Here is a 16,120-nt window from a genome sequence, read left to right as displayed (position 1 = left end):
CGCAGCCCCAGGGAGTCCCAGGGGGGCCCCGCCACCACCACAGCCGGGTACGGAGATCTCCCTGCCTCGGCCGCAGGGACGAGTGGGGTGATCCCTCGGGGACGGGGTACACACGGGGGTTCCCCAGGCCCTTCCGGGGTGTGGACCCCCAGAGTTGGTCAGAGTGGAGGGAGGTCTTTGGTGCGAAGACCAGGGTCGTGCTGACCCAGCAGGAGCCTCCCCGCCCCACCCCCGGCCTCCGTGGGATGCTGGTCGGGAGGCGATTGCGGACCCAGTGGAGGACGGAGAGGGGGCGGCCTGTGACATGAGGCCCCCTGCAGCCCTCCCACCCAGACCCACACTTCAACTCGCAGGTCAGCGTGCTGTGTGGACAGAGTGTGAGACTTGTTATTCACTCGAGCTGCTGTAGGAAAGCGTGGCTGACCTGCCACGCAGAGCTTGCGCCTACTTCTGCCCCTAGGTTAGCAGGGAGGTCAGCGCACAGCCTGGTGCAGCAACCCAGAATGGCAGGAAGAGGACTCCGACTAGGATGTGCAGTGTGGCTGCTCCAGCCAATGCTGGCCGGGGTAGCCAGTGGGGCTGTAGTGGCTTGTTTCTGGCCTGATTTAAAAACTGCATTCCGACCGGGAGAGAATGCCCCATAGTTTCCACGGGGCCTTTGACTAGGTTATGTTTACTTTTTATTTGTGAAAAGTCCAGAGACGTCGCTTGAGAGTCAGAACATAAAAATGTTGGAAATTGTTTTAATTATTGGATATCCCAGCAGCGGTATGACCCTATTTAAACAGGTGAGAACACTTTGAGTTGTTGTTCTCTTAAATGATAAAATGGAAGTAAAAGCATTGAGAATGACTAAACTTTAACTCTCTATTAATTTTTTTAACAAATGAAAATAGACTTTTAGGAGAGTGTGAGACTGAAGTTAGGAGTGTTAATCTGATTTTTACCCTTTTTAAATACGTTTTGGTTAAGAAAACAAAAAAACAAAATATGTGTTAAATGGAGACCCCTAATTTTCCTAGTGTAGGCCCGCATTATATGCATAAATGTATTACATAAGTGTACAGTGCTATTTCTTCGTAAACTTAAATGATATAAACTGGGGTGCAGCCTACCTCGCTCACTTCACTTTGCAATCTAGTATGCTTACAACGTTTCTTTCCATTAGTTGTTCCATCTTGGCAATCTGGCTTTTGAGATGCATGTTAAAGATCTTTAACTGATTTTGTAGTTGGAATGGAAACTTTATTATTGTAGCTCCTTTTCAAGTATGTGCAATTTCAGGAGCAAAGATCTCATTAATTCCATTCATGTAGTTACTGTACCGTACTACATTTATCATGATGGGAATTAGGAAACAACTTTCAAGATTTTGTTAGTGCTAATTGGTATGAAGGCTTGTACTTGTACTACCCTCAAAATCTTTAATTTGAATATTGTACGTGAAAGATTAGTGTAGATAAACTTCGCACATGATTTTAAACAATCCCCAAAAATATGAAAATGGCAAGATTTCTTCATGAAAAAGTAGGTTTTTCACGTCCTGAGCTTGTGTCTAATGAAATCCATGGCCCTTTGCGGAACCTTGCCCAATAAATTTATTCTTGACTTACCAGACAGTGTTTGAACTTTGCTTTCCTGCCCTTTCAGAACTAAGGTCCTTGAGCTAAAGCTCGGCTTTTTTTTGTTTTTAAGTAAGAATTCCTACTGTAAGTTTTGTTGTGTATTGTTTCTTCTGTGAACTAAGTTTAGATACATGGTCAAGCTTCATTTGCCAGCCTTTTATTGGAAAGAGCTGGTGAGATGCAGTGTGTAGATTGCTACTAGGAGCTGCTGACCCAGCGCAGAACAAGCCAGGTTCTAGTAGAACTAAATGTTGCGAGGAGGGAGTCACTGATTACCTTTGTTTTGGGGAGTTTTATAGGAACCCTGATGTGTTTGCAAGATATTTATTATCCTAATAAGTAGCCAGTTGTATTTACCAGTTACCAATTTATACCCAGAAATTTTGGAAGAGACTTTACTAAAAAGTGTGTAATGTCATATTTTAAGTTTTGAATGGTGAATTTCAAATTTAATTGATAGTTTAAAAATAACTTAGGCTGCAGAAAGAAAATGGGATGTGTAATTCTGTATTTGAAAGGAGACACTAAAAGTTTTTTAAAACTTGCATATAGGAAATCTGAAGCTGTTCTAAAACTGCTCTTCACACTGAGAGAAAAATATTGAAAAGCATTATTACTTCTAACAAATGTCATGGTAACTTATGTTATGGTCTGTTAATAATTTTGTACTTACTAGGTAGTTAATTTTTAAAATGGCATTTTTCTGCCATGTATTTCAAAAACCTCTTCCAGTTTTGGTCCCCTGGTAATATGTTTCTGCAATAAAAGCATAGTGCTCTGTATATGATGACATCTTTCTTGTGCCCTAACCATGTCACATACAAGCATAGATTGTGACCTCACCCTAGAGTGGATGCACATTGGACCTAAATGTTTCTAGGTTATAGGATATTAAAAACCATAGCAAATTGTTCTTAGGTCTATTGATCAACTTTTAATTTCATACTAAGGGAAGTACCTATATTAAAGATAATAAGGCCCGGGATTTAGCTCAGAGGTTCCGTTGCCTGCCTCACAAGCACAAAGTCCCAAGTTTGATCCCCAGTACCCCCCAAAAAAATTCATATTAAAGGTAACAAATTGCACAGTTTTTTTAGTTATATAACAGACATATACATTCACTTTAAAATGAGGCCAGTTGGGCCGGGTGTGGTGGCTCACGCCTGTAATCCCAGCACTTGGGAGGCTGAGGCAGGAGGATCCCTGTGAGTTCGAGACCAGCCTGAGCTACATAGTGAGTTCCAGGTCAGTCTCAACTACATAGTGAGACCCTGTCTCAAAAAGCAAAACAAAACAAAAAATGAGGCTAATTAATATTTACCCAGACTATAAAGTGTAGACAAAAGATATTAAATGGTAAAGTAGAAATATGCATAGACATACATATTTCTTAAAAGTCATGTGTATGTCTCATAGTAATCTAGCAATTTAAAACATTCATTAATGAATAAATTTAACATTTTTAGCTATACAGCCAATGTGAAGAATAATTTATAACAAATACTGAAGCAAACAGAGTGGCAGTGCATGCCTATAATCCCAGCAGTCTGGCAGGCTGAGGCAGGGGGATCTCAAATTCAAGCCCAGTCTGGGCAATTTAGCAGCTTAGACCCTGACTCAAAAATCGAGCTGGGGATGTAGCTCAGTGTAAAGGCCTTGGGCTCTCCATAACATTTTTAGGAGATGATTTAAGAAGTAACAAAGTTCTCCACAAAATACCAAGTTATTAACTCAAACAGTATAAAAAATTTAAAGCATCAAAACTAGATGGGAGTAGCAAAGGAGGAAGGAGAGAGGAAAAGACTAGAGTAGCCCCAGCACCTTGTTCCTGCCTCTGCTGGTTTCTAAAGTCTCAGTGATAAAGGAGAGGCAGACTGGGTACTGACTGGGTCTCGAGTGAGTTGGAATATACCAGTTTGGGATCACAGTTCAGAAGTATGATCCCAAATACATAAATCTCATCAAACAGCAAGAAAGTCTGTTTTTAAAATAAAGATATACATGACAAACTATTTTAAAACGAAAACCTTAGTAGCCAATGGATAACCTTAGTCACCACCCCCCATTGTTTTCTTTCAGTACTGGGGATCAAACTCAGGGCCTTGGGCTCGCCAGGCAGGTGCAGTGCCACTGAACCACATCCCCACCCCATAGCCAGCCTTTATATGCAGTTGGGATTGTGAAAGTAATCTGAAATGCAACGAATTTCTCCTTTAATTTTCTGAAGAGGATTTATAACCATGTTTGGTAAAGTTTCTCCTGTGAAAAGTAACTTATTTAGCAAAATGTATCCATAGCTGTTTCAGAGTTATTTCCGGATACCTGTTATTTATAGAGTAGCTTGTAAGTTTTAAAATCTTAGTTTAAATTTATTTTCTAAGACATTTAGGAGGAAGGGATTTAATAGTAAAAGCTTCATTTAAAAATGGTTGACTCTAGGTGGTTATATGTGCAACTTTTCTCTGAAATTTTCCTTGACTTCTCAAATTTTCTAGTGATCTAGAAAAATGAAACTTAAAAGTACTTGTGAAGTTTTACACTGCTTTTGTGGAGGTTGTGTCCAGCTCTCTGCTTTCTTTCTGCCAGCAGGCCAGGGGCGTCCTCCTAGAAGAGGGGAGGTACAAGGATGGAATGACAGCCAAGGGACAGAAGTGACACAGGACAGAACAGAACGTCGATCCTACAGGGAATATCGACCCTGTGAGACCGAGCAACAGGCGGACTTCACAGCTGAGAAGTGCACAGATGAAAAGTATGTACTGCCATTCTCAGAGAATGCAGGATATCAAAAGGTTTGCAGGAAGTGAACATTCTGATCTGTTCATATCATAGGCCTGGGAATGGTGGCAAATTATATTACCTTACATGATATAGGAAGGATCTTTATTATATCATAGTTAACCTTCTATCTCAGTACAGGAAATAATTAAAAATGAATTGAGGGCAGGAGCCCAGCTCAGTAGGTAGAATGCTTGCATGGTGTGCATGAGGCCCTGGGTTCCAACCCTAGCACTGCAAAAAATAAAAAATAAAGTTTTTGGTAATGATGAAAAGCATTCATGAAAACATTACACAAGAGTAGATAAAATTTCTTTGAAAGTTCTAGGTTAGGAAGTTATTTTTGGGTTAAGGATATAATTTTGATTTTACTTTACTAATTCAAGCCTGTCAGGCCAGGGATTTAGCTCAGTGGTTCTGCTGCCTGCTTCACAAGCACAAGGACCCAAGTTCAATCCGCAGTACCAAAAAAAAAAACAAAAAACAAAAAACAAATTCAAGCCTGTCATTTGAGAGTAAGGCCTACAAATGTTTCTTTGTCCCTTAATACTTTATATGTGTTTCCTGAAAACATGGTACAATGATCAAACTCATGAACAACAATAAAATACCATGATCTAATTCTCTAAATTTTGTAAACTACATGTTTGCTTACATTTCACCGATTGTCTTAATGATACCCTTTTAGCAAAAGAGAGGCTTACTTCTGGTTCAGGATCCAATACAGGAATGTGCCTTATATGTTGTCTTTAATTTAATTTGGAGTCTTCCTTTTTTTTAATGAATTTGACATTTATAAAAAGTGTGGGCCAGTTATGTCACACCCCGGAATCTGAGTGTGTCTGATGTGTCTTCATGAAATGAGGCTTTGCAGTTCAACAGGAACACTGCAAAAGCAATATCCTCTTCTTAGTGCATCATTTGTTTTGTTTTGTTTTGGTTTTTTGTTTTGTGTTTTGAAGCAGGGTCTCACTATGTAGTTCAGGCTGGCCTTAAACTCTCTGTAGTCCAGGCAGGCCTGGATCTCTCAGCAATCCTCCTGCCTCAGGCTCCCAAGTGCTGAGATTATAAGCATGCACCACCACACCCAGCTCAAGAATTCTTACTTTCAAGGAAATTTGAATTTTTAAATAACTCCTGTGATATTAGAAGTTATTTTCTTTGGTTTCTTATCAAATATTCTTCTGATAATGGAAGTTTATAAGATCTTTAAAGAAATAATAGTCACTATAGACAAATTGACAAATTATGAAGTTATAAAGGAGGATAAAACTGCCAATGTTTTTTTAAAATTTTGTTTGTTTGTTTTGAGACAGAGTCTAGCCATGTAGTCCAGGCTGGCCTCAAAATCACTGTATAACCCAGGCTGGCCTTGAACTCATGGCGGTCATCCTCTTAGTCTCCCAAATACTGGGATTTCAGGTGAGCGCCACCATACCTGACAAAACTCCCAGTCTTACCATCTGATTATTCTCCATACTATGGCCTATATTCTTCCTTTTTTATTTAAAATGTATTGATCTGCTTTGACCAGATGATAATGCAAATTGCACTGAGTATTTTATATTCTTTCTTTTCCTCTTGATGTAGCATAAACTTTTTCCATGTCATTAACAATATTTGGTCAGCATTTTTAATGGCTTCATTATAATGTTTTCTGTAGATGTATCATAATGTAACCATGTTCTTAGTGTTGGACCTTTGCTCAGCTCCCTGTTTTTTTGTTTTATCAATATTACCTGGTGAGCAGCTTGTGATACCCAGTGGCATCTCCTAGATAGAGTCCTCAGAGTTGCATTGTATTTAGAACCATACAGCAGTGGCTCCGGGTGGATGTCATGTGCCCAAATCTTTCTGTGCTTTGGTACAGGGTTGGATGGATGCATGTAGTGTGAAAACAAAAACTGAGGTGCAGGAAAGCTATGACATAGTGATAAATCACTACCTTTGTTTCTGTCCTTTGCTTGATGACAGTCTTTGAGAGCATTTTCAGCACATTATGTTCAGATTTGAATGTAATAAGTCAAAGTTCAATTTTTGCTTATTTGGTTGAAAAATAGTCTTAAATTTCTTTGGTACGTTTATTGAACAGAATTGTAGACTGTCCGTAATCTTGAACGATTATCTGAATTTAGTCTTCAGTTTATACTCACAGATAGCAAACACTGGAAGGGTCAGCAGTGTGAATTCTCGTCACAGCCAACGGACCTGAAGTTTCACCCCACCCAGGCCAGACACGTTTTCCTTTAGAAGAAGAGCCCAGATGGCACTGGGCTTGACTCCTACTATCTGAGGCCCAGATAACAGCTACACCACACAGACCATTCAACTATTGTTGTTAGGGCTTTGGAGGCCCAGTGGCCCTGTGGCTTTTGAACTTGAGCAAGGCAGCAAGCACATCATACTGAAGTGTGTGGTAGAGGAAGACTGTTTATAGAGACCAGAGTCCCACCCTGCTCTCAAGTACATGCCCCAGTGACCCAGAACCTTCTAGTAGGTCCCAATCCTTAGATTTCACTACCTCCCATTAGTGCTATGGGCTGGGGACCAAGTTTATAATACATGGGCCTTTGAGAGACCTCCACATTCAAACTGTGGCAGTAGGATTGTTGCAAGACAGTGAGTTATAGGTATGCAAAACAAAATGCTTGGCTCAAATGTTGTTTTTCTTCCTTTTGCTTATGAGTTTGGCACAGATCTTCTTAAATGTACAGGATTTCTGTCTTTACCAACCTTTATGAAAAGAAGATAAACTTTATGATACAATGATTATAAAGAACTGTTTGTAAGAACTGGGCATGGTGGTTTATACCTATAATCCTAACACTCAAGAGGCTGAAGCAGGAGGATCACCACAAGTTAGCCTGCTACATAGTAAGTTTAAGACCAGCCTAAACTACATAGTGAGACCCTGTCTCAAAGAAAAGAAAGAGAGAGAGAGAGAGAAAGAAAGAAAGGAAAGGAAAGAAGAAAGAAAGAAAGAAAGAAAGAAAGAAAGAAAGAAAGAAAGAAAGAAAGAAAGAAAGAAAGGAAAGAAAGAAAGAAAGAAAGAAAGAAAGAAAGAAAGAAAAGGAAATGACTGGGGATTTAGCTAAGTGGCACTGCACTTGCCTTACAAGTGCAAGGTCAAGTTTGATCCCTGATACCAGAAGAAAAGAAAAAGGGCCGGGGATTTAGCTCAGTGGTTCCATTGCCTGCCTCACAAGCACAAAGGCCTGAGTTCTATCCCAGGTACCAAAAAGAACAAAACAAAAAACAGAAGAAAAAAAAGAAAAGTGATTATGGATGTATTTAATTGGGGGATAAAGACTGTGAAATAAAGAAAAATGGTTTCGGGGATGAAAATGTGCCAGAACACACAGGGCTGTTTTTAGGCTTGGTTTCAATCGCTATTGTATTTTAAAAGAATTTGGTACTTTTTTGGTATCTGATCTAAATTTCTGTACATTTAGACCGGATTTTCACTGTGACATTATGTTCCATATATGTTTTTCTTTTCTTCTCTTTTTTTTTTTATTAGTATATCTTTATAATAATTACATTTGTTTTGGGAATTGGTATATATCTCATCTTTATAATTTTATTCCCCTTCCCTCATTTCATCTAAATTTTTGAGTAGACTTTTTTCTTTTATTGTGCTGTTTAGCTTCCTGGTTAAGGGTTTACTCTTACTTTTTATTGTTTTAAAACTTCCTTTAGAATATTTTAACTATAGTTTAGAATCAAATTTCATAAAGATATTTGAAAATATGATTTTTGTTAGTTGGAGTAAGTGGGAGACAGAAAAGCTAACTTGGAGAACTTAAGATAGTGTTTCTCATAGGAGACTGGCACAAAAATAATTATCAGTACTTCTGTATTTCTTTCCTTCGTATTTTTGAGTAAAGAAAATGATGAGTTTTGTAAGTAATGTGCTTGACCATGACATAGGCTGGGGCATCCCCTCTGGTGCTAGTATTTGAGCTGCTAATGCCACTTGATTTCTTGATGCCATGACAGCTATTAAATAAGTAATTTGTTTGTTGTTGCTTTAAATGCTTTAGAAGCCTTGACACATTTTTTAATTGTCTTATTAAACTAGGAGTAAATGGATGAGGACATGGTCCTTTCTCTAGGAGCTGAGAATCTGATAAAACATTCTCAGGAAGAGTGGTGGTGACCAGAGACAGGGCTGGAGAGTGGGTGGCAGTCACACCCTGGACCTGCATTCTGGCTGCACAGGGGACAAGGGAGAAGTAGCTTCATAACATGCCTTAGGGACCACAAAAGGAACCAAGGATGGGTGGGGGGTGGGCGTGTCAGTATTTGTTATGTATTTGCCAGGCCCAGAGTTGTCTGAGTGAAGATGTCCAGGAAGGCACTGGATTTGTAGCCCAAAGTCAGAGAGAGGCTAAAGGAGAGACGTGGGCTAAGTAGATTAGCAGAGACAAGAGAACAAGTGCAGGGCAGAGGGAGCAGGAAGGCTGGCACAGGTAAAGACCAAAGAGAATCTGAAAAGCTCTGTAGAGCTAGGTCTGTTGGACCTAGTTCCATGCAGGAGGTAAGGGTGCACCCCCTCCCTGCATGTGAATTTGGAAGTAGCTGCCTCTGAGAAGTGGGGTTGGGGTTGTATCTTGTACCATGTTTGTGTATTATCTATTTCAAAAATAATTTTTAGGGACCGATAGGGAAAAAGAATCCCAAAAGGTCAGAGGAAAATCAGTGGTTAGCGGTACTAAATGATGTGGAGAGGTCAGGCACCAGAAAGACAAAAGTTGCTGTCAGTTTTAGCAGAGGGCTTCATTGCCCTTGAAGTTTGGGGGGTCCTAGGGTGGAAGTCAGCTTGCAGCACATTAATGTTTTCAGTCTCAGAGGTCACAAACTGTGTGCTTGCGAGAGAAAGATTTGGGAGGGGTTATAGTTTGAAGTTTAACATTTTTCCTAATGTATGAAACATTCCAAATCAAAGATTTAGTTTTAGGATAGGAATGAACCTTATGTGTAGTGTCTCTGGTTAACACCTACACTTTACAAGTGGGAAACCAGATCTGCTCAGGTCAGTACAAGTCCTGTCTAGGACCTAAGCTCTTTCCCCTGCTGAGTAACTGTGTGACCTTGGGCAAGTCACCTGCTGACTCTGCTTCAGTTTATTTATTGTTCGAGCTACCATTCTTTCCAGTATACTAAAGCTGTAATTATTATGTCCTTCTAGACTTTTTTTTTCTCAGAAAAGGCTTTGGACCTTTAATCCAGCTCAGCACTTTTTATTATACTCCCCCCAGACTAATTGACAAGTTTGATCGAATCCGAACACCCAGAGGCCGTGGAGGCCCAAGAAGGGGCCTGCGAGGCCGAGGCCGAGGCCGAGGCCGAGGCGGAGGTGGGCCCTGGAACAGAGCTTTCGACACTTTTGACCCAAGAGGGAAGCGAGATTTTGAAAGATATAGTGGGAATGATAAAATGTAAGTTTCTTTGTAAATGCTGTTCTTATTAATACATGATCTGAATCTTATTTATGTTAATATTTATTTAACTTTGTGGTAGCATACTGTTTTTCTCATTGGATGCTGATTTTGAGGCAGGATGTATGATCTTCTGATTTTGAGTTTGTAGAGCAGCTTCCACTTTAAGGGAATATTCTTTCTTCCTCCAGAGCATTCAGACCTGAGGACAATATAGGTGGGTGTGGAGTTCGCACCTGGGGGTCAGGAAAAGACATCAGGTAAGTTCACAAGTACCCACTGAGAACCTGTGATTAAGTGGAAATCTCTGTATTTTAGGTTTTGAAAATGATGTCTCTGTATTGTACTTTATACTTGGCATGTCCTTGATTTGGAGCTTTGGTTTAGTGACATCTTTTTGTTATTGTTTGGTGGAAAGACCTTGAATTGAACCAGGAGGTAACTTTTTAAGAAGGATTTGCTGTGTTGCATTTTGATTTGAAACTGCTTTTCTAAAGGTTTCTTTATCACATTTGTGGCAGCTGATCATGGATTTGCTAATGCCCCACATATATGGCACTGTGTATTCATACATGCCTCAGAAGCATTTTTGTATATTTATTTATTGTATATAATTCTTGTGTATTTACATTTTTCTTTGACTTTCCACAATTCTTGTAGATCCTCAATGTTGCATCTTGATATTTGCATCCATTTGCAGATGGATGCTCAATGACTGGTGTCACCTGAGGCTCTAATTAGGTGTTTGTCCAAGTCTACCTGGTACCCTGCTCTGTGTGATCAGCTGGTTTTACCAGTTAGAATTGGTCCTTGGTGCTGCTGTTACTGTGCCTTCCTGGTGTCTGCTGAGGAAGAGGGCCAGGCATTGCCAGTAGTGAAGGAGCAGTTCTCCACAAAAGTGAAGGCTTAAGGAGGTCTGGTCTTCTATTCTTCTTTTGAAGAACACAAGTTTATAAATAAGCTTATTTTTTCTTAAATTGCCCTCCTAAAAAACAAATGTATAAAATAATACCAAAATGTAACATTAGATGTACTGTCTGTCATTGCTCATTAGTGGTAGTATTCTTTTCTTTGTGGTACTGGAGGATTGAATTTAGGATCTTTGCACTGAGCTAAATCCCCAGTTCCTTTTTTTATTTTGAGATGATGTCTCATTAAGTTGCCCCACCTGATCTTAAACTTGTAATCCTCCTGCCTCCCAGAGTGCTGGAATTGCAGGTATCTGTCAGCCACTTCTCCTGGCTAATCTGTATTCTTTTTTTGGTACTGGGGTCCTTGCAAGGCAGGTGGTGGAACCACTGAGCTGAGTCCCCGGCCCTTATCTGTATTCTTGAAGAGAAAATTATTGAATGTTTCCAAATCTTAGCTCCTATAGGATCTTGATGACAAATCTTTTTTTTTCCCCATTAAGTTTATTGGTACATTTAAAGCAAGCAATACAGTTACATTTATCATTGGGATCTTGTACCTTTACATGAGATGTCTTGGTTCTTATTTTTTCCCCATACCCCTGCCCTCCCTTCACCCTCTTCACCTTTCTCTATGTACAAAGACTTTGTTTCCATTTTTTCCTTTACAAATCTTTTTTTTGTTTTGTTTTGTTTGTTTTTTGTTTTTTGTTTTGGTACTGGGGATCAAACTCGGGTCCTTGCACTTGCGAGGCAGGCAGCAGAACCACTGAGCTAAATCTCTGGCCTCCTTTACAAATCTTAAATTTACTTTCATATAATGTCTTTAATCTTTAAATTCTTATTTTTTCCCCATACCCCTGCCCTCCCTTCACCCTCTTCACCTTTCTCTATGTACAAAGACTTTGTTTCCATTTTTTCCTTTACAAATCTTTTTTTTGTTTTGTTTTGTTTGTTTTTTGTTTTTTGTTTTGGTACTGGGGATCAAACTCGGGTCCTTGCACTTGCGAGGCAGGCAGCAGAACCACTGAGCTAAATCTCTGGCCTCCTTTACAAATCTTAAATTTACTTTCATAGTATGTCTTTAAAAGCCAGCCCTCCTATAATCCCAGCCCTCTGGGAGGCTGAAGCAGGAGGATCACAAGTTGGAGCCCAGTCTGACCAACTTGAGACCTTGTCTGAAATTAAATAATAAAATTCGCTTGGTGCAAAGGTTCTGGGTTCAATTCCTAGTATGTAAAAGAGAAAGAAAGAAAGAAAGAAAAGTAATACAGTACAGGCACCATCTAAATTACTTGATTCACTCTTACACAATGTACTACCTTAAAATCACTTTGTCTCCAACTGTTCCCTTGTGTGGAAGACATGACCAGTGTGCTCCTGGAGGGCTGCCAGGTGCTGTGCTGAAATGTCACATCTCCCGTGGTCCTCATTTTGATGTTTGTTGTTTTGAAACAGGGTCTCACTATGTAGTTCAGACTGGCTTTGAACTCACTTTGTAGCTCTGGCTGCTCTGTGCTAGGATTACAGGCATGTGCCACCATGCTGGGCCCTCATTTTGGATTGGTTTTATGAATTACAAAGTCCTTCTCTTAGGTGGTAATAATAATTTTTGACTTGACATTAAAATAATGCAGTGTGGTGTAGCTATGTACTCTTCTCCATTAGGGAAAGTGGAGGTGAGTACAACAAAGGGGCATGAGGTTTGCTGTGGGGAGGGGCGACTATTTGAAACACTCACAGCAATAACCAGAATTAGGACAAGATGCTTTCAGGCTGATGTGATGGAACCATTTCCAGAATTGACTAATTTTAGCAGCTACTAAAAGTGAAGTTTCTTTTGCTAAGACTTTTTTTTAATGTTCAGATAGGATTAATGTTAATATAAAATGGAAAAATTAAGATCTTGTGAATTGAAATTCAAGTTATTCTGTACTTATGTGTGTTTGGGTACTGTGTGTGACAGCATTTACATCAGTGTCTCAGAGCCAAGTATGGCCAGTTTGTTGTAATCATCCATGTTTATTTTTGTGGGTTCTGGTTCCACCTTACTACCATTTTCTAAGAGATTGGTATGGTACAGTCTTATTTTTAACAAATCGTTTAACATTGATAGTTTGAGAATATTGCTGGCTTCTTTTTTACTAGTTGGAATCTTCAGGATAGTAAGAGTGTTAAGTATTTTTTTTGATCTTTTAATCCGTTCTTAATAGTAGATCATTTGTGGAAACTTACTCAGAAGCTTTTAGCATTTTCAGAAATGTTTTTTATGGACAAGCAACTCAAGACTTTTTCCTATTCTGATTTTGATGTGGGTATACATAGTTCCTTGAAAGAAAGGACATGAGTGTGTTTTTAGAACATCAGTGTGTGCACACTGTATGACTGGAGAGGCTCTTTCTGTTTTCCAGCGACTTGGAGATGATTGCCCTAATGGAAGAGACCCCGGCGATGGAGGAGGCCCAGGGTGCCCTAGAGGAGGACTCTCCAGCCAAGTAGGGGTCACATCCACATTCCCCTCGGGGTTGTGGGTCTTTTTCTTATTTTTAAATGCTTAGTCCTTTGTCATATCATAGAGGGCTGCTCTTTTTTACCTGTGACTCATGAGCAAAGTAAGGAGCTTAATCTAATGAATGATTTTTAATGATAATGGGTTAAATTCAATATTCTATCCACTAACTATAGCCTTTCTGTCAGCAGCTGTTCCTCAGCCCTGCATTTGCTTTGATCAATTTCTTCGTACACTCATTTTTGTAAGTTCTGTGATCACAATACTCTGCTGGTTTTTCTTCTGCCTGTTAGTGGAAACTGTACACTTATCCCTGCATTTCTGATCTTTTAAATATCCAGTTCTTGGGCCAGGGATTTAGCTCAGTGGTGCCACTGCCTGCCTCACAACCACAAGGTCCTGAGTTTGATCTCCGGTACACAAAACAAAACAAAACATATATCCAGTTCTTTAGGACTGCCTCAAGCCTCTTCTCTTTCTCAGAGTCTCTTTATAGAATCTTATGCACCCTTATGGCTTAAATAGTCTTATGTATGCTGACTCCAGAATATATATCTCTGGGTTCATCCTTCACTAGGAGCCCCAGGTCTGTGTGTCTGCCATCCTCCCATGCCATCCAAATCCTCATTGTGATCACTGTGTCCTGTATTGAGCTTATCATTTCTTCCAAAAACCTCTGGACCTTGTTAGGTGGAATAACATTGCCACCCAGCCAACTGCACAAATCAGAAATCTAGAAGTCGTCCTTGGAACTGCCTTCTTGACCTGCTTCCTCCTTGAATTTCACTCCACCCTGCCCTGGTGACCTGTGCTCCTTACAAGTCCACCCTCTCTACTAACTAGCATCATCTCTACTAACCAACTGTGGTCACCGGACTGTTTCTTCCACAAGTCTTCCTGGATTTACCTTCTATACCAAAGTGGTCCTTACACTGACATTCTTATTGACCCCTATGGCCTCCTGTAGGGCCCTTGCAGGACCTTCAAGGTTGGTCCATTTGCCTTCTCTGGGTTCACCTGTGGCCCCTATTTTCATGCTCTGAAATATCCCTTTTGCCTGCTCCTGCCCCTAAACCTCACCAGACTCTCAGAAATGCTGGTTCCCTGCCTTTCCATCTTCCCACTGACCCTCTTTTCCTTCATCTGTGGGATTCCTGCCCATCCTGCAGCTGCCAGAGTTAGAGTGTCTAGCAGCGGAGAGTCCAGACTCTGAGCTGGTGTGCGGTACGCAAATCCGCACCTACCCCTTCCTCGTTTCAGCAAGTTTTTTAATATCTCTTCTTTAATGGTTCAGTTTTCTTCATCTGTAAAGGGGGAATAATATAGTAACTGTGTCATAAGATTGTTGGAAAGATTGAGAGAGAGACACAGACAGACCTGAATGGTGCCTGGCATGTTATTAGTGCTGTGTAAACATCTGCTGTTATTGTGACTTATTGCAAGAGTAAAAATGCCACGATGATTGATGATTGACAAAGCTGTTAATTTGCTATTCAAAACAACTAAACAATGTGTTTAGAGAAGTAGAATTAACCATTAATAAGAACACTTAGGCAGTGGGTTAACTAAGGAACTAGGTTCATGGATACATAAATTTGGAAATGAGTTAACTAGACATCTTCAGGAAAACATTCTATTCGTTTCTTTTCTTTTTTTTTGTACCAGGAATGGAACTCAGGACCTTGCGTTTGCAAGGCAGCAATGGCACCACTGAGCTAAATCCTTGGCCCCACATTCTATTTTTTTTTTAAACCAATAAACATTTGTACCCATTCAGCTGATTCAAGGTAAAATAGCAAAGAACAAATACTAACATCATTCTGACCTATAGAATTGTGGCCATACTGTTACATGCGTAATATTAGATAATATCATTCTGAAGTCACCTAGGAGGATGCAGTACTGCCTGATGAAGCTGTCAGCATCTCAGTCTGCAGTGTGTGGAGTGTGCGTTAGCATCTCTCTCCGCTGACAGCAGCAAGAAGGGCGCCCATTCAGAGCTGCAGGTGCTGGGCCGAGGAATGGCCTTGTGGGTGGCCACACTGAAATAGTTTTATTGACCCGTTGGCAACTTAAGAAGGAGGACATAATGTTCCTCTTGTCATACCAGTACAGGGCTTAGACCACCTGCCTGTAGCTGCCCAGCAGGTATTGACTGCACTGGATGGTTGGGCCTACTCCTCATTTAAATGAACTTGCTGTTAAGAACTGTCTAAAAGGGGGTCAGCTCTCTCTCGTGGGGAAGAGCGATGGGGAGCACTGAGACACTGAGACGTCTCTTCAGGACTGTGGAGTCAGGTGTAGCTCACAGGTAGAGCACTCGCCTAAGGTATATTGAAGGCCTTGGGTTCTATCACCAGAATCTGTGTATGTGTGTGTACAAGGCCCTTATTTTAATTTGAAAAAGCTCAATGAAAATGTTGAGAAAGCATGAACACAAAATAACTCCAGTGAATAATTTGTTATTAAAGCTGGTTTCTATGTGTGTGTGCTTAAACAGTGAAAGTTTCTGTATGCTGTATTTTCTGCTGTGTGGAGTACACCACCACCACCACTCCCATCAGATATCTGGGTGCTAGAGTTTTGCCTCTGGAGCTTACATTCTCTGATTGCATAGAGTTTGAGTAGACCTGTGGTCTCTGTGTGCCTGACTCCTCCACCTTGACCTCTCCCTCTCCCTTCCTGCATCTCAAGGCAGCACAAAGTTAGGGTGGGCTTTGGATAGATAATAACTTGGATTTGAAACTTGGCTTCTCCAGGACTGGGGATTTATCTCAGTGGTGCTGCTGCCTGCCTTGCAAGTACAAGTTCCTGAGTTCAAACACTGGTACCAAAAAAAAAAAAAAAAAAAAAAAAAAA

General features: G+C 40.4%; 1 protein-coding gene across 1 annotated transcript in view; it reads left to right on the top strand.

The window, feature by feature from the left end:
* Habp4 (hyaluronan binding protein 4) overlaps window positions 1-16,120 on the top strand; it is a 31,702-nt gene that overhangs the window by 482 nt on the left and 15,100 nt on the right. Inside the window, exons 2-6 of the mRNA XM_010607652.2 lie at window positions 95-353; window positions 4,215-4,377; window positions 9,665-9,844; window positions 10,036-10,104; window positions 13,164-13,247. Coding sequence (XP_010605954.1) covers window positions 95-353; window positions 4,215-4,377; window positions 9,665-9,844; window positions 10,036-10,104; window positions 13,164-13,247 — 755 coding nt within the window. The remainder of the gene's footprint in view (window positions 1-94; window positions 354-4,214; window positions 4,378-9,664; window positions 9,845-10,035; window positions 10,105-13,163; window positions 13,248-16,120) is intronic.

This window comes from Fukomys damarensis, unplaced genomic scaffold, assembly GCF_012274545.1.
Source record: "Fukomys damarensis isolate Sample0158 unplaced genomic scaffold, DMR_v1.0_HiC HiC_scaffold_27, whole genome shotgun sequence".
NCBI classification, from domain to species: Eukaryota; Metazoa; Chordata; class Mammalia; order Rodentia; family Bathyergidae; genus Fukomys; species Fukomys damarensis.
This window is presented reverse-complemented; position numbering and strand designations above follow the sequence as displayed.